General features: G+C 42.0%; 1 protein-coding gene across 1 annotated transcript in view; it reads left to right on the top strand.

The window, feature by feature from the left end:
* The window catches only part of LOC122550105 (protein mono-ADP-ribosyltransferase PARP14-like), a 72396-nt gene that overhangs the window by 10111 nt on the left and 45174 nt on the right, over positions 1-17111 (top strand). Inside the window, exons 2-5 of the mRNA XM_043690693.1 lie at positions 1875-2002; positions 3238-3268; positions 4607-4816; positions 11851-12081. Coding sequence (XP_043546628.1) covers positions 1875-2002; positions 3238-3268; positions 4607-4816; positions 11851-12081 — 600 coding nt within the window. The remainder of the gene's footprint in view (positions 1-1874; positions 2003-3237; positions 3269-4606; positions 4817-11850; positions 12082-17111) is intronic.

Genomic DNA, 17111 nt, shown 5'->3' with positions numbered 1-17111 from the left:
CTTTGGAGAGGGTTCAGAGGAGGTTTACCAGGATGCTGCCTGGACTGGAGGGCTTATCTTACGAAGAGAGATTGACTGAGCTCGGACTTTTTTCATTGGAAAAAAGAAGAGAGGGGACCTAATTGAGATATACAAGATAATGAGAGGCATAGATAGAGTTGATAGCCAGAAACTTTTTCCCAGGGCAGAAATTATTAACACGATAAGTCATAGTTTTAAACTGTTTGGCGGAAAGTATAGAGGGGATGTCAGAGGCGGGTTCTTTATGCAGAGAGTTGTGAGAGCATGGAATGCGTTGCCAGCAGCAGTTGTGGAAGTGAGGTCATTGGGGATATTTAAGAGACTGCTGGACATGCATATGGTCACAGAAATTTGAGAGTTCGTACATTAGGTTTACCTCACATGAGGATCAATGGTCGGCACAACATCGTGGGCTGAAGGGCCTGTTCTATGCTGTACTGTTCTATGTTCTATGTTCTAAAATGAAGAAAGAGAAAACAAAAAGAGCAAAAATGAAAAGAGAGAAAGCAGAGAGTGGATGAATAGAGTCATAGAGATGCACAGTACAGAGGCAGACCCTTCGATCCAACTCGTCCATGCAGACCAATATCCTATCCCAATCTAGTCCCATTGCCAGCAGGTGGCCCATATCTCTCCTAAACCCTTCCTATTCGTATTCCCATTCAGATTCCTTTTAAATGCTGCAATTGTACAAGCCTCCACCACTTTCTCGGACAGATCATTCCATACACACACCACCCTCTGCGTGAATAAGTTGCCCCTTAGGTCCCTTTTTTATATTTTTCCCCTCTCACCCTGAACTTATGCCCTCTAGTTCTGGACTCCCCACCCCAGGGAAAAGACCTTGTCAGTTTATCCTATCCATGTTCTTCATGATTTTATAAACCTCTATGAGGTCACCCCTCAGCCTCCAACGCTGCAGGGAAAACAGCCCCAGCCTATTCAGCCTGCCCCAGTAGCTCAGATCCTCCAACCCTGGCAACATCCTTGTAAATCTTTTCCAAATCCTTTCAAGTTTCACAACATCTTTCCAATAAGGGTCTGAGCTCCCAGCTCAGACCCTTACTCCGCTGCCAACTTGAAGCATACTGTTTCTTTTATATTTAGTAACACACTTTATTTGGCAAATTATGTCAACAATGCAAGATACAGTACTTGATATTTTACATTCCTTTACCTGGGTAAGAAATGTCCAAAGGAACCAGCCCTGACTTAAACACGATTTTCCTCAAAACTTAAAACCACAGCAATTGAAGTTATAATTTTCAGGAACACAACAATTTATGTCAGGAGTTATTGTATACTGTACATAGAAAAGTTTTGGTTAACCGCATAGTTCATATATAAAGTTCTATTGACCTAAATATGTACAAATATATTGGGCATGTTTTAACATCTCAGTGAGCATCTTATACTAAGCAGTGGGACTTGAACTTGACCTTCCAACCCAGATATAAAGACATTACCATTGCACGACAAATTATCATCTGAATGGATAATTTCTAGTCAATTTGTTTAGAGATGTTGTTATGTCCCTTTAGAGCAGGTGGAACTTGAACTCCTGCCTCTTAGTCAAGAGGTAGGGAATTCACTTCACCACAAGAACCTCTTCTCTCCATCTCTAGATACTTAACTTTAAATGATACTATGAACAATCAACCTGAACTTTTCATGGTTTTTCCTTCTCATGTTGCTGTACCTGCTGAGCATTTCCAGCTTTTCTGGGTTTACTTCAGATTTGTAATATTTATAATATTTTGCTCTTATTTCAAAAATGCTTGAAATCTGTTTTAATTTCCTTTATAGTTTATTCTGCTGTTTGTAAATATGCAATTTTTGATTGACAATTTTAGCACAGAAATCTGTCTTGGAAAGGACACATGCCATTACATTTGATGGACAAAACATTCAACTCTCAGTAACTCAGTACAGCGGTGAGTTGAAGAATTCTCAACAAGATGACCCTGAAGTTTGCTCTCCAGTAAGTATAAACTCTGAAAGGCTGAGTGGCATGTTTGTATATCCTTGCAAGAGATAGTTATAAGACACTTAATGGTTATTTAATTGCTGGATTTCAAATGTTTGGCATTCTGTGAGATTTTAGTCATGGATTTTAAGGTAAAGTACAAAATTCTTGACAAAGTTCTGAAGAAGTCATACTGGACTTGAAATATTAACTCTTTTTCTCTCTCCACTATTGCTACCAGACCTGCTGAGTTTCTCCAGCATTTTCTATTTTTTTAATGAAATTCTGACATTCAGTTTGTTTAATTCAGTACAAGGAAACAACTAGGTTCCACATCTAAATTAAATATTCTAATGTTACATGTTTAAGATTATATAGGATCAGTTGTCCACAAGAGTTAGAGATTTTCTGCTGCCCTGATCATATTTTAAAGTAAAATATCAAAAATCCCAAGAATTACTATAATGTATCACTATGCTAATGTTTGGTATCACTAGAAAACTAATAGAAAACATTAATTGTGTCAGTTACTGTAAAATATGTCCTCCTGCACTAGCATAGATTCAGTTCAAGATGTTGGATTTTTCCTTGGGTTACCAGCTTAATTTAATTAATTATTTTAATTCATTCATGGAATGTGAGTAATGCTGGCTAGGCCAGCATTTAATGTCCTCAAGAAGGTGATAGTGAGTGACCTTCATGAACTGCTGCAGTCCAGTTGGTGTAGGTAGATCTACAAAGTTGTGAGGGAAGGACTGCCAGGATTTTGAGGCAGTGACAATGACTCAATAGCAATAGATTTTCAAGTCTGGATGGTGAGTAGCATGAAATAGAACTTCCAGGTGGTGGTGTTCCCATGTATCTGCTTCCCTTGGCATACTAGCTGGTAAGTGTTTGAATTTGGAAGGTGCTGTTCAGTTGTTTGCAATTTTTTAATTGTTACTAAAAGAACTTGGGTGGTTTATTTCTATATAGGCTGTGTCTAGCTCAGATATATAATTGAAAATATTATCCCTCTTTTTAAATTGAAACATTGTTGTGACAGGTGGTGTAGTAGAACAAAGAAAAAGAATTAGATCATCACTCCTATCTCTGTCACAACTCTAGCGTCATTGTTGGAATCACATCTTCATGGGAATTCATGGCCAGTAATATATTTAGAACATACTATAATTGGCCCTAGCCAATTGAATGTACTATGGGCCCTAACATCTATTAGATTTTTCTAATGACTGTGTTTTTAATTGCAGGTGAAAAACAATTCTCCCTGTGCACCTGAAGGTAAGACAGACCATTCATCAGTGTTCACCCCGTCAACTACCGCATTAAAGATTTTGAAAATTAAAGAAGCAGAAGATCATTTAATTTTTTGTACCATTTTTGTACCTGCATAATAAATAATAATGAATGTGGGGGTTGGTGAGCTCAGATGTCTGGTTTGCAATACAAGGTGATACCAACAGTGAGGGTTCAATTCCCACATTGGCTGAGCTTACCATGCAGGACCCTCTTTCTCAACCTTTTCCCTTGCTCGAGGTGTAGTTACCCTCTGGTTAAACCATCACCAGTAATATCTTTCTGTAATGAGAGAGCAGCCCAGGGTCTAGTAGGCACTTCACCTTTAAATAATAATTGGTCAGTAGGGAGTTTAAAGGTGGCAAGTTTCTTGAGTTATGATAGCTGCAAATATCACTGGAACGCATCTTGCAGCCAGGAGTATCAGGAAGTCATTAAGAGATTCAATCTCATAAATGTTCTGTAGTTATTTTATGGATGGAAATAAATTTAGGAGACATTTAATATCCAGTCTATGTAATATTCTTTTATTTTTGGCAGGTATTTGATAAGGTTATAGTTCATGAGCACCTAAAGAGAAAACGATTCTCGAAACAAATGGAGAAATAGCAAAAGAAAACATGAAGAATAGGTGGCAATAGGGGTAAGAAGGGAAGCAATTGGAAGGAGAGAAAGAGAAATCAAGAAGAATGGTAGAGGACAGGAAAGGATGGATGGCAATTGTGAAGAGGGAAGGAGTGAATTCACGTCCTTTTTTATACGCATGTACTTTTTTGGTGGTGGTCTCCAATGGTCTGTTGAGGACCATTTGTCAACTTGAATACAAGATCACTTTCTCCTCAGAGCAGCCAGCCCAGTACTATCCTCATTGAGGCAGGCTAAATTTGTGAAGGAAGTTTCAAACAAACATAAAGTCTCTTATCTACAAGTACAAAGACCTACCCTTTTAGCCACAAACTCCGAATAGTTATTTTAGTGTAATCACTAACATAGTGCAGTGAATGCTTTGGTGTCTGTTTTATTACTGTAAAAGGAAATGATGCCAGACAATTCCTGGTATGAAAAGAGTGGAAGATGTAAAGTTAATGTCCCCTTCAGCATCATCTTGAAGACCCAGATACCTACAACTATGATCTTCTTTCTTACCTGAATTTTTACACAAGGTTAAAAATTGCTGTCGGTGCACTTGATCTATACAGCTAACTTGGGGCAGCAAAATTCCATGATCCTAATTCCTCACAGACTACATACCAGGAGTGTACGTTTGGAATACCTTGCCCTCAAAGTTTTGTTTTAACTGTTGCTATTTTCTTTTCAATCCAGTAACAGCTCCACCCAGAATTGCACAGAATGAAAGTATTGAACAAAATACTCTTAATGACTCACCTCGAATTTGTATTAAATTGAAAACTGAGCAATTTGATCATGATCACTTCAGTCTTTTTATTGAATGCTGCAGCGGCACCAACTCTTTCCAAGTTTTACACACCAATGAAACTTCAGTTTATATTGTGGAGTTTATGCATGACATAGGTAAGATTTAAGTCAATAATCAACTATTGTCTTTGTAATTATGTATTGAAAATATTATCTTGAGTCATGTCATTAAAATGTTTTGTGACTAAAGGAAGTGTTGGGCAGAGAGACCCATGGAATTAGGGGAATGTTCTCCAAATCAAACAGTCGGTGCTCTTTAAAAATAAATTTTAAAGGTCATTTAAAAGTAAAGATTATTACTGAGTAAGAATCTTGGAAGCAGAAAATGGAGGGAGCAGCTTTCAGCCAAAGCAATTGGAGGAAGAGATGGATAATTGGTGAGTATTATTGGATGGAGAGATGAAACAATATAGAGGGGAAAAAAATCAAAGTGGCCGGAACTTTATTGAGATGGGTTATCTGTACTGACAGCTCTGAAAGCAAGAGACAGCTTAGTGTGACAGCAGGGCCCTGTATCATAATCACTTAGGCTGCCAGCCCTTTTAAGGATGGTTGCCTACTACCAAGAACTACTGGCACCTTCAAAGCCTTTTGTAGCCCCACTGTGAGCAGTTGCCAGTGCAAGACCAGCATCCTGAGGAAGAGTGCACCACAGCTCCACATCTGGAAGTGCAACTTGAGTCTGGACTCACCTGGATTGATTGCAGGCCTGTGAGAGTTGTTGAGGAGGATAGTAGTTGGTGCTATTGCCACAGGGTATTTGTCCAAACAAGGGGTCCCCCCTCCTCTTCAACCCCAGCCCACCTCCCAGAATTTGTTGGTTTGCCAGCAACTATTCTTGTCATTTTACTGCTCTACCCACCTCCCTACCCATTCCTAAGGCACCAGGCAAAATCCAACCCAGCATGTTAGCCATCAACGGCCTGGCACTACTTTATGTACAAGAAGCTATGGCAGGATCCCAAGGCAGCTATTTGGATAATAATACCTATAGTAGTAGAGGAAGGGACAGAGTATACAAATAGAAAAATAAAATAGTAAATAGAGTCAAGGTAAATGGTAAACAGGCCAAACTAATGGCTCTTTTCTTCAATGCATGTACTCTTCAGAACAAAATGGATGAATTAACCACAGAAATATGGTTTAATAGGCATGATCTTACAGCCATTACAGAGGTAGAATATCTTGGGTATCAAGGCTGGGAACTAAATATTCAGGAGCATGTGGCATTTCAAAAGGCAGGCAGGAAGGAATGGGGGTAGTATTGTTGTTGCAGAATGGCATATGCACAATAGCAAGATCGATCTTGAATTGGAAGATATAGAATTCTTATGGGTGGAGGTAACAAATAAAAATGGACAGAAGATACTGTTAGGAGTAGTCCATGGGCCTCCCAACCGTGATGCTGCAATGGACAGAGAATAAATCAGGGTGCGTAACAAAGGCAGAAATGGGTAACTTTAATCTTCATGTTGTCAGATTGGCAGGCAAAGCCATGAGGAAGAATTTATAGAGTTTATTTGGGACAGTTTCCTGGAACAATTTGTCATGGATCCAACCAGGGATCTGGTGATATGTAATGAGGCAAGTTCAATTAAGATGTTAGATTAAAATATCTTCTCAGAAACTGTGACCATAAGATGGTATAATTTAGCATTCAGTTTAAGAGGGAGGAACATGGGTTGGAAACAACTGTGCTAAGCTTAAATAAGTATAATTGCAAAGGAATGAGAGCAGAGGTGGCTGGAGTGGACTGGGAATGGGGTTTGCTGCAAATGTGGCTGAGGAACAGCAGATGTTTAAGAATGTAGTTCATTGCTTATAGCAAAAACGTATTTCAGTCAGGAGGAGGATGAGCCAACCATGGTTAACCATGGAAATTGATGATGAAACAGTGTGGCAAAGATTGGTGGCAAGCCAGGCCATTTGGAAATTTAAAATTACTTTTTGAGTCGAAAATTATAAGTAATATCAAGATGGATGGCAAGAGCTTCTTTCAATACTTACAAAAGAAGAGAGAAGCCAAAAGGAACAGAGGCCTCTTTAGAGAATGAAGATGGGGAAATAATAATTGAAATTAGGAAATGGTACAGGAATTGAATAAATACTTTGCTTAGCCTTCACGTTAGAAGACACTAACAGCATTACAAAATTGGTAAATATTCAAGGGTCAAGAGGCGGAGAAGAAGTACGTCAATTAACATGGGAAAAAAAGGTGCTCGGAAAGATTTTTGTGTTGCATAGTTTTACCAGACCATAGTGACTGATGGTGATTTAACCTGAGGGTCACCATGTCTCAGGCAAGGGAAGAGATTAGATTACCTGCAGTGTGGAAACAGGCCCTTCGGTCCAACAAGTCCACACCGACCCTCCAAATAGTAACCCACTCAGACTCATTTCCCTATTTACACCTGACTAATGCACCTAACCCTCTGGGCAATTTAACATGGCCAATTTACCTGATCTGCACATTTTTTGGATTGTGAGAGGAAACTCATACAGACACAGGGAGAATGTGTAACCTCCACACAGACCGTCACCTGAAGCTGGAATTGAACCCGGGTCACGGGTGCTGTGAGGCAGCAGTGCTAACTACTGAGCCACCATGCTGCCCCAGATTGAGAAGGAGAGTCCTTCATGGTTACCTCAAACCAGTGTTGGGAATTGAACCGACACTGTTGGCATCACATTGCTCTGCAAACCAATAATGTAGTCAACTGAGCTAAACTAATCCCCAGGAAAGATAATAGGGCTAAAGACCAATAAATCTCTTGGTCCTGTTAGGATGCATCCTTTTGAGATTAAAGGAAGTAGCTACAACGATGTTGGTTGCACTGGTAGTAATCTTCCAAGAAAGTTTAGATTCTGGAAAGCCCCAGAGGATTGGAAAACACTGCTAATGTAACCCATTTATTTATTTAAAAAGTGACAGAGGCAAAAATTGGGCAACTATAGGCCAGTTAGCTGTCTGTTAATGGGAAAATATTAGTCTATTATACAATCAACATTGTATAATGAGGAAAGGCTGAGAGACTTGGGTCTGTTCCCAATAGGACCATGGTGTTGGAGATGGCATTTTAGCATGGATAGAGGGTTGGCTAATTAATAGAAAACAGAATTGTGAGAAGATGGGCATTTTCAGGATATCAACCTGTCAGTAGATATCAGTGCTGGGGCCACAATAATTAAATTATACTTTCATGACTTGGATAAAGGAAGTGAATGTACAATAACCAAGTTTACAGATGATACAATAATGTATGAGACTGCAAGTGGTGTGGATGACAAGAGATTGCAGAGTGGTATAGACACATTAAGTACTTTGGAAAAAATTGAAAGATGGAATATAGAACAATACCGTGCAGAACAGGCCCTTCGGCCCTCAAAATTGCACCTACCTTGTGAACTATTCTAAGCTCTACCCCCTACACTATCACATCATCATCCATGTGCTCATCCAAAGATTGTTTAAATCTCCCTAATGTGGCTGAGTTAACTACATTGGCAGGTAGGGCATTTCACCCCCTTACCACTCTCTGAGTAAAGAATCTATCTTAAATCTATCACCGGTTAGTTTGTAGTTATGCCCCCTCGTACAAGCTGACATCATCATCCTAGGAAAAAGGCTTTCTCTACCCTATCTAATCGTCTGATCGTCTGGTATAACTCTATCAAATCCCCTGTTGGCCTTCTTCTTTCCAGTGAGAACAAACCCGTGTCTCTCAGCCTTTCCTCATAAGAGCTTCCCTCCAGACCAGGCAACATCTCCTCTGCACCAATGCTTTCACATCTTTCCCGAAATATGGCAAACAGAACTGTACACAATATTCCAAGTGCGGCTGCTCTAGCGTTTTGTATAGTTGCAGCATGACATCGTGGCTCTGGAACTAATCCCTGTACCAATGAAACCGAACACACCGTATGCCTTCTTAACAGATGTGGGGAATTCTCAGGTAATGTAGCATGGAAGGAAGAATAGAGCTGAGTGTTATTTAAATGGAGAAAGTTGCAGAAAACTACAGAACAGAGGGGTTTGGGAGTCCTCGGACATGAATCACAACAGCTCGCATCCAAGTTCAACAGGTAATAGGGAAGGCAAATGGAATGCTGGCTTTTATTTCAAAGGGAATGGAATATGAAAGTAGGGAGATTTTGCTAAAACTATGCAAAACACTAGTTAGATCACAGCTGGAATACAGTGAGTATGTTTGGGCACCAGAGAGGTTTCATTATGCTGATACCAGGGGCAGTTTTATGAGGAGAGGTTGAATAGGTTGGGCCTGTGCTCATTGGAATTAAGAAGAATGAGACCTTACTGAAACATACAAGATTCTTTGGGAAATTGTCAGGATAGGTTAGGTTGTAGAAGGTTGTTTCCCCTTGTGGGAGGGTTAAGACCAGAGGTCATAATCTCAGATAAGGGGTTACATATTTAAGACAGAGGGTAGTGAAGCTGTGAAATTGTTGACTGCAGAGGGCTATTGTGTTGTGGCTGAGATAGACACCTAATTTAATCAGCAAGGGAATCCAGGATTATGGGGAAAATGCAGAAGGGTATAGTTGAGGATAATCAGATCAGCTGTGATCTCATTGAGTGGTGTGGCAAACTCAATGGCCTGGTTCTGCTCCTATGTCTTATAGTCTTTGAAGAAGGCTTGCCCTGATCGGGGCTCCAAGGTATCCATTCCCGGAGGCCAAAAGTGCATTATGTCTTTTGGGAGTGGCAGCCACACAAAATGTGACACATGCAGTACTTGAAAACAAGTGTGTGAGAGAGAAGGGATAGATGAAGAAATTTGATGGAATTGATAATAATATCATGGTTAAATTAGAGAGAACATCCCTGAAAGTACTCCTTGCAACTTGTTACACTTTTATAATTTTCTTCCCTGCAGTATACATGGACAAGGTGAAATACAATGAAGCATCACAATGGTAGATTTGACATGCTCCCTCTGGGTGTGTTTTTTGGTATGGGAGCACGTAAAATGGGTCGGGTTGCTAATCCATGACCACCCTATCCACCCTGAATTCTCGCCCCACAATGCAGAATCAGCAGAATGTGCACCAGTAAACAATTAGGGGCAAATTGAGTCCTAAAGAGCTCAATGACCTTAATATTATCCCACTTATTCCATAAAACAATTGGTGTGGGCGGGTTCAATGGGCAATCCATTTTAGTTTATATTTAGAGCTAGCTTTAACAGTTTGTTCCTGCAGGAAGGAAAGTGGGGATACTATCCTCTTTGGAGGATAGTAGTATCAGGTTACCCATTGCAGAGAGTGTAACCATTCTCCTTCAACTATCTGCCTGCACTTCGAGCAGCTCCCATTAGGTTTTGGTGCTCGTGGGACTATTGGATTGGCCTCCAGCTCCAAAGGATGGAACTTCCTCACCAATAAGGGGAAGAGGTATGATTCTGCAGCAGTTCAGCCGACCTGCAGCACCTAATGGATGGGTGGGCAATTGTCTTGTCCTTTAGCTCATCAAATGCTTTCCTTCTGCAATGGGAGCAGAAACACCCTCCCTGTAATTTTCTGCTTGTAGTTATAACTTTCAGCGGACATCACATTGGACAATCAATTAACACATGTAGCATTGCATATTTGTTTTGGTGAACGTAGAAGATATAAAAGTGGATTTCATATTTAAAATTGCTTGCTGAATATCTGTCAGTTGAAGAAAAATATGCAAGTCATATCATCTCTACTTTAAACCCAAGAACCTTTTATTTAAAGGTTACTAAAGACAACACACTGTCTTCATTTAGAGTCACACAGCACAGAAACAGGCCCTTTGGCCCAACTTGTCCATAATGACCAGGTCTCCTAAACTGAACTAGTTTCATTTTTCTGCATTTGGCCCATATCCCTCTAAATCTTTCCTATCTGTGTCACCAGTCCAAATGCCTTTTAAATGTTGTAGTTGTACCCACCTCTACTACTTTCTCATCAGCTCGTTCCATACATGCATCACACTCTTGAGTGAAAAAGTTGCTCCTCAGGTCCTTTTTAAATCTTTCTGTTCTCATCTTAAACCCATGCTGTCTAATTTTGGCCTCCCATAACCTGGAGAAAAAAATACTTGGCTATTCTCCTTATCTACGTCCCTCATGATTTTATAAACTCCTCAGCCTCCAATGCTCCAGGGAAAAAAGTTCCAGCCTTTCCTTATAACTCAAACCTTCCGGTCTTGGTGACGTCCTTGTAAATCTTGTTACACCCTTTCCAGTTTAATTCCATTCTTTCTATTGCAGGGTGACCAGAATTGTATGCATTGCTCCAAATGTGGCCTTATCGATGTCTTACACAGTTGTAACATGACATCTCAACTCCTGTAATCAGTGATGTGACCAATGAAGGCAAGCATGTCATATGCCTTGTTCACTGCCCTCTCTACCTATAATGCCGCTCTCAAGGAACTATGTACCTTCACCCCTAAGTCCCTCTTTTAACAATTCTCCCCATGGCCTTTATAATTAACACCAAACTCTGCCCTGGTTTGTATTATCAAAGTGCAGCACCTTGGCCTTATCTGAATTAAACTCAATCTATCATTCCTCAGCTCAGTGACACAGTTGATTTGTTAAGATCCAGTTCATAAACAGTGGACTTTTTCTCAGATTCCCCTTTCGATTGATCTCCTCTCACCTTCTTAGCCTTCAATACATGCTTTTTAAAATTAATTCATGAGACTTGGGTGTTGTTGGCTGGGACTAAATTTATTGCCCATCCCTAATTGCTCAGAGGGCAGTTAAGAGTCAACCACATTGCTGTGGTTCTGGAATTACACATAGGCCAGACCAAGCAAGGATGGCAATTTCCCTCCCTGAAGGACATTAGTGAAAGAGGTGGGTTTTTCTGACAATCAAGAGTAGTTTCATAGTCATCATTAGATACTTATTCCAGAAATATATCCAGATATTATTGAACTAATTTGTGTCAATGTTATTGTTTTACATCCATTATTTTTAGAACACTTTATCACAGCAAAGAATTTTCCTGGATTTGCAATTATGTGATTGATCAAAATTAGTTTGTTATTTAATATCACACATGAAAAACAAACCAATGTTAATAACAAATTTTAAATGATTTTTATCGACAAATTTCTCTTTTATTGCACCTAGATTTGAACAAAGCTCTTCATACTTTGAACAACAAAACATTTTGTGGCCTGCAACTGGTTGCTAAGCATTTGCCAAGAACACAAAGTCTCCATGTTACTCAGTTGCCTGAGTTGATAAGAGAGGATTTTCTTGCTTTGTATTTTGAACGCTTTGTAAAACATGATGGATATGTGGAGCTTCAAATGGATGAATCTACACAGTCTGCAATAATAATTTTTCCAAATCCAGAAGGTAAGCATTCTCAGTGTATGAAAATATAGATGAGTTAGACCCGGAAACAGGGGATACAATCCTGAAAAGTGTTAATGACAATAAAGTAGTATATTTAGCACACAGTAAGGGGGCCTGTAAAAATGTCAAGAAGGCATTGAGACAGGTTAATACAATGAGTAGACAAGTGCCAAATGCAATTCAATGTGGATACATGTGAAGTAGTATTTTTTGCATTCATGGGATGTAGGTATACATGGCAAACACACCATGTATTTCAAGCAAGCGGCCATGTCTCAGTCTAAGGGGAACAGTTCTCAGTCAAGTCAAAGAAGACATTCATCAGTTATGGGGATCCAGCACAATACGTCAAGAGTAGCCTCCAACATCAGTGCAGGAACGTGGACACAGTCAGTTGACCATTTAGAATGGTCAGGGTCAATGCTCAATGTGTACAATTGGATGTCCACTAAGGATAAGAAGCTAAACCTGAGATTCAGCATCTGAAGGGCAGCCTCTGTTTCTTACATCATGATGCTTATTGCAAATATGGAATGGAACTGAAAATGGCTGCCACCACACCTCAATGGGCGTGGTAAATATTTTCTTTGAGGGAGGGGGTTCATTTGAGCAGTGTGAGGTTCTTCTAAGGGGAACAGCATTGCTCAGATACCCAAACAATGTACTGAAAGACACCTGCGAACTCTGCACTCTGTATGTGATCCTTGGTTGTTAACCTACTGTGTGAGCTATAAATCTTGACCCCAAGCACCATTGACCACATCATGCAGCATCGGGAATCAACTCCATTAGTGGTTGTGATGCATAAGGAATGAACTGTGTCCTGGAAAAGAGTTATGTTTGTTGCTAAACTTGTAATTGCCCTCCAAGTACTCAGAATGCACATGTGCTCGTTTGTATAGTCCTCAAGATTGCTGGGATTCTGAACCTTCAATCTTGTAGCTCCTGCCAGATAGACATTTACTGACATGTGAATATACATTTAAAAGTTTGAGGAAGTATATATAATCGGGTGCACTTGGGCTATTTATATGCCATAAGAAGGTTGTCATCTACATACCCTTTATCTACATACCGTGCAGTCTGCAGCTATGGTGAAGGGAGCTTACCAGATAGTGAAATCCTTTAGCCTCGGAGTTTTGGTCAGGTGATTTCAGGGGCATGTGTGGCTAGGGGGATCAGGCATGCTGAGTGTGATTTGCTCAGAGCAGGTGCACCCTGTTTGGCTTGAACTCTTACACAGTAAAAGGGTGGAGATGGAAGATTTGGACACATCTGGATATGGGTGAGTGGAGAGGTCTGGAAGGCCTGTACGTGGTCCTACCTCTGGTTGGGTGCTTACTTGCACAGCCCTGTCTCAGTGTGAGGAACAGATGTCTGGATGAGGTCAAGGTCCATCATCACCTTGTTGCCTTGCCGTTGTTGCTGAGCGCGAGTTGTTAGATTGATGGAATACAAATCCATGCATAAATTCAGCAGACATTGTGGTGGTCCTGACTCTCCATGCCAACCTATCTGTGGAGGTAGCTAGACACCTCCATGCCAAAAACGTCATTTCGTGGAGTCCTGCAATTTTGTTTCAGATTCCCCTGTGCCTCTGACAAAATTGCCTACTGCTTCTGTGTCTGATTAGGCATTTGAATGAAATTCTGAATTGTCAACATGTGAGGATCTCTCCTGTCTGAAGCAGCGCAGGAGCCTGGTCTCAGCCATCATCTGAGAGCCAGTAATCAGGGGTGTTTCTTCCTTGGTCAGTTGTGGAGATGTGGCAGTGATATGTTCACCAACGTATGCTCCCAACTTTAATCAAGTAAAAATACCCAAGCATTCGGTATTTGCTGAGACTAGACAGATGCCATTGGTACATAAAGGAGATGAAAGAGAGAATGTGTTGCGAACAAAGAGTAGAAAATTGAGCATGTTAAGAGTACCACTCCCCACCTCTTCCTCCACTACATTGATGACTGCATCGGCGCCACCTCGTGCTCCCGCGAGGAGGATGAGCAATTCATCAACTTCACCAACACATTCCATCCCGACCTGAAATTCACCTGGACCATCTCTGACACCTCCCTCCCCTTCCTGGACCTCTCCATCTCCATTAGTGATGACTGACTTGACACTGACATTTTTTACAAACCCACCAACTCTCACAGCTACCTGGATTACACCTCTTCCCACCCTACCTCCTGCAAAAATGCAATCCTTTATTCCCAATTCCTCCACCTCCGCTGTATCTACTCCCAGGAGGACCAGTTCCACCACAGAACACACCAGATGGCCTCCTCCTTTAGAGACCGCAATTTCCCTCCCCACGTGGTTAAAGATGCCCTCCAACGCATCTCGTCCACATCCCGCACCTCCGCCCTCAAACCCCACCCCTCCAACCGTAACAAGGACAGAATTCCCCCGGTGCTCACCTTCCATCCTACCAACCTTTGCATAAACCGCATCATCCAATAACATTTCCGCCATCTCCAAACGGACCCCACCACCAGAGATTTATTTCCCTCCCCACCCCTTTCCACTTTCCACAAAGACCGTTCCCTCCGTGACACCTGGTCAGGTCCACGCTCCCCAACAACCCACCCTCCCGTCCTGGCACCTTCCCCTGCCACAGCAGGAATTGCAAAACCTGCACTCACACCTCCTTCCTCACCTCCATCCAAGGCCCTAAAGGAGCCTTCCACATCCCTCAAAGTTTTATCTGCACATCTATCAATGTCATTTATTGTATCCATTGCTCCCAATGCAGCCTCCTCTACATTGGGGAGACTGGACGCCTCCTAGCAGAGCACGTTAGGGAACATCTCCGGGACACCCGCACCAATCAACCACGCCGCCCTGTGGCCCAACATTTCAACTCTCCCTCCCACTCTGCTGAGGACGTGCAGGTCTTGGGGCTCCTCCACCGCCACTCCCTTACCACTTGACACCTGGAGGAAGAACACCTTGTCTTTCGCCTCAGAACACTTCAACCCAAGGACATCAATGTGGACTTCACCAGTTTCCTCATTTCCCCTCCCCCCACCATACCCCAGTTCCAACCTTCCAGCTCAGCACAGTCCCCATGACCTGTCCTACCTACCTATCTTCCTTTCCACCTATCCATTCCACCCTCCTCTCTGACCTATCACCTCCCACCCCCATTCACCTATTGTACTCCATGCTACTTTCTCCCCACCCCACCCCCTCTCATTTATATCTCCACGCTGCAGGCTCCATGCCTCTATTCCTAATGAAGGGCTTTTGCCGGAAACGTCAATTTTCCTGCTCCGGATGCTGCCTGACCTGCTGTGCTTTTCCAGCACCACTCTAATCCAGACTCGTGTTTCCAGCATCTGCAGTCCTTGTTTTTACCATGTTAAGAGTACGTTGTCAGTGGTAGTAAAACAGCAATGCACCTTGCTTGGTTTCTGGACAGTGATACTTTAATGTCACAATATGAATGGTTGCGATCCTCACAATCCACAACCAGGATCCTCTCCTTGTCAGAGTTGAGGAGATGAATGTCGAGCATCCCACTATCCTTTTTGGTTCACTCAATCCTACAATGAAATGAGACAAATGGAAAGATTGAGTGAGTTTAAAATGGCTAGCATAGCTGTTAGTGCTGATGTACACGGGGGCAAAGGTGATGAAGTGTTCCGAATGAGTGAATAGATGACACTAGTCACATAGGGTAAATAGTTTTGGGGGTTCAGTGGGTGAGGACAAGTATGGGAAGATGTTCAGATCAGTAGACCATGAGCCTTGTTTTGTGCAGTAACAGGGTCAGAGTGAGTGTAAGGTAGCAGATTGGTGAATGGTAACCTAGCAGAGCAGAGATGTTGGCCAGGGAACAAGGTGGCATGTTGAAATGACAGGCAACTGGAAGCTCAGTTTATTTTTTAATGGACAGAAAATAAGTGTTCTGTGGAGCAGTCACCCAGTGTATGCTTTATTTTCTCAATACGGAGGAGGCCACATTGTGAGCGACGAAAGTAGTAGACTAGATTGTTTGTTTGAAATGCAAGGGATGGGGGTGATTACTGGGAGTGAAGGATGAGTGGACCAGGGTGCCCTGGAGGAATCGGTCCTTGCTGAAGGTAGGCAAGGAAGAGGAATAGGTGTCTGGGGGTGGCATCTCACTGGAGATGACAGAAACGGCAGCTAATGATCCTCTGGATGTGGATACTGGTGGGATAGTAGGTGAAGACAAGGTGAACCCTATGGCTATTGTGGGAGGAAAGAGAGGAGGTGAGGGCTTGAGTATGAGATGGATCGGACCCAGCTGAGGGCCCTGTCAACTATGGTGTTGGGGAAATCCTCCGGTAAGGAAGAAGGTGGACAGGTTTCATCAGAACAGAAGCAGCAGAAATGGAGGAAATAGGAGGGTGGAATGGAGTCTTTACAGGAAGAAGGATGTGAGGATGTATGGTCAAGATAGCTATGGAAGTCAATTGGTTTGTAGTGGATATTGGTAGCCAGCCTATCCCCAGAAATAGAAACCGATGTTGAGGAAGGGATCAGAGGAGTCAGAGATGGACCAGGTGAAGGTAAGAGTGGGCTGGAAATTGGAGATAAAATTGATAAACTTTCCAATTCCAGACAAGAGAGGGAAGCAGCACTGATGTCATCAGTATACGAGAGAAAGTTGTGGGTGGGGGCTGAAGATGAACTGGAACAAAGAATGTTCAGTATGCCCCACAAACAGATGGGCATAGCTTGGGCCCATGTGGGTACCATGGTTACCCTATGACCTGAAAGAAGTGAGAGGAGTTAAAAGAGAAACTGTTCAGAATGAGGATAAGCTTGGCCAGGCAAAGAAGGTGGTGATGGATGGGAACAGTTCAGGCATTTCTTCCAGGAAAAAGCAGAGTCTTGAGATGGAGGATAGACATGTAAAAGGATTGAATGTCCATGGTAAAGAGGAGTTGGCTGGAGCCCACAAACTGACACAAAGCATCAGAGGAGTCGTGGATTGTGTGGAAAGGGATGGGACAAGGGGAGAAAAAAATCGAGTTGAAGTAGGAAGAGATTAATTCAGA

Source organism: Chiloscyllium plagiosum, chromosome 5 (assembly GCF_004010195.1).
Source record: "Chiloscyllium plagiosum isolate BGI_BamShark_2017 chromosome 5, ASM401019v2, whole genome shotgun sequence".
Taxonomy (NCBI): Eukaryota; Metazoa; Chordata; class Chondrichthyes; order Orectolobiformes; family Hemiscylliidae; genus Chiloscyllium; species Chiloscyllium plagiosum.
The sequence above is the reverse complement of the archived record's forward strand: the minus strand, read 5'-3'. Positions and strand labels throughout refer to the sequence as shown.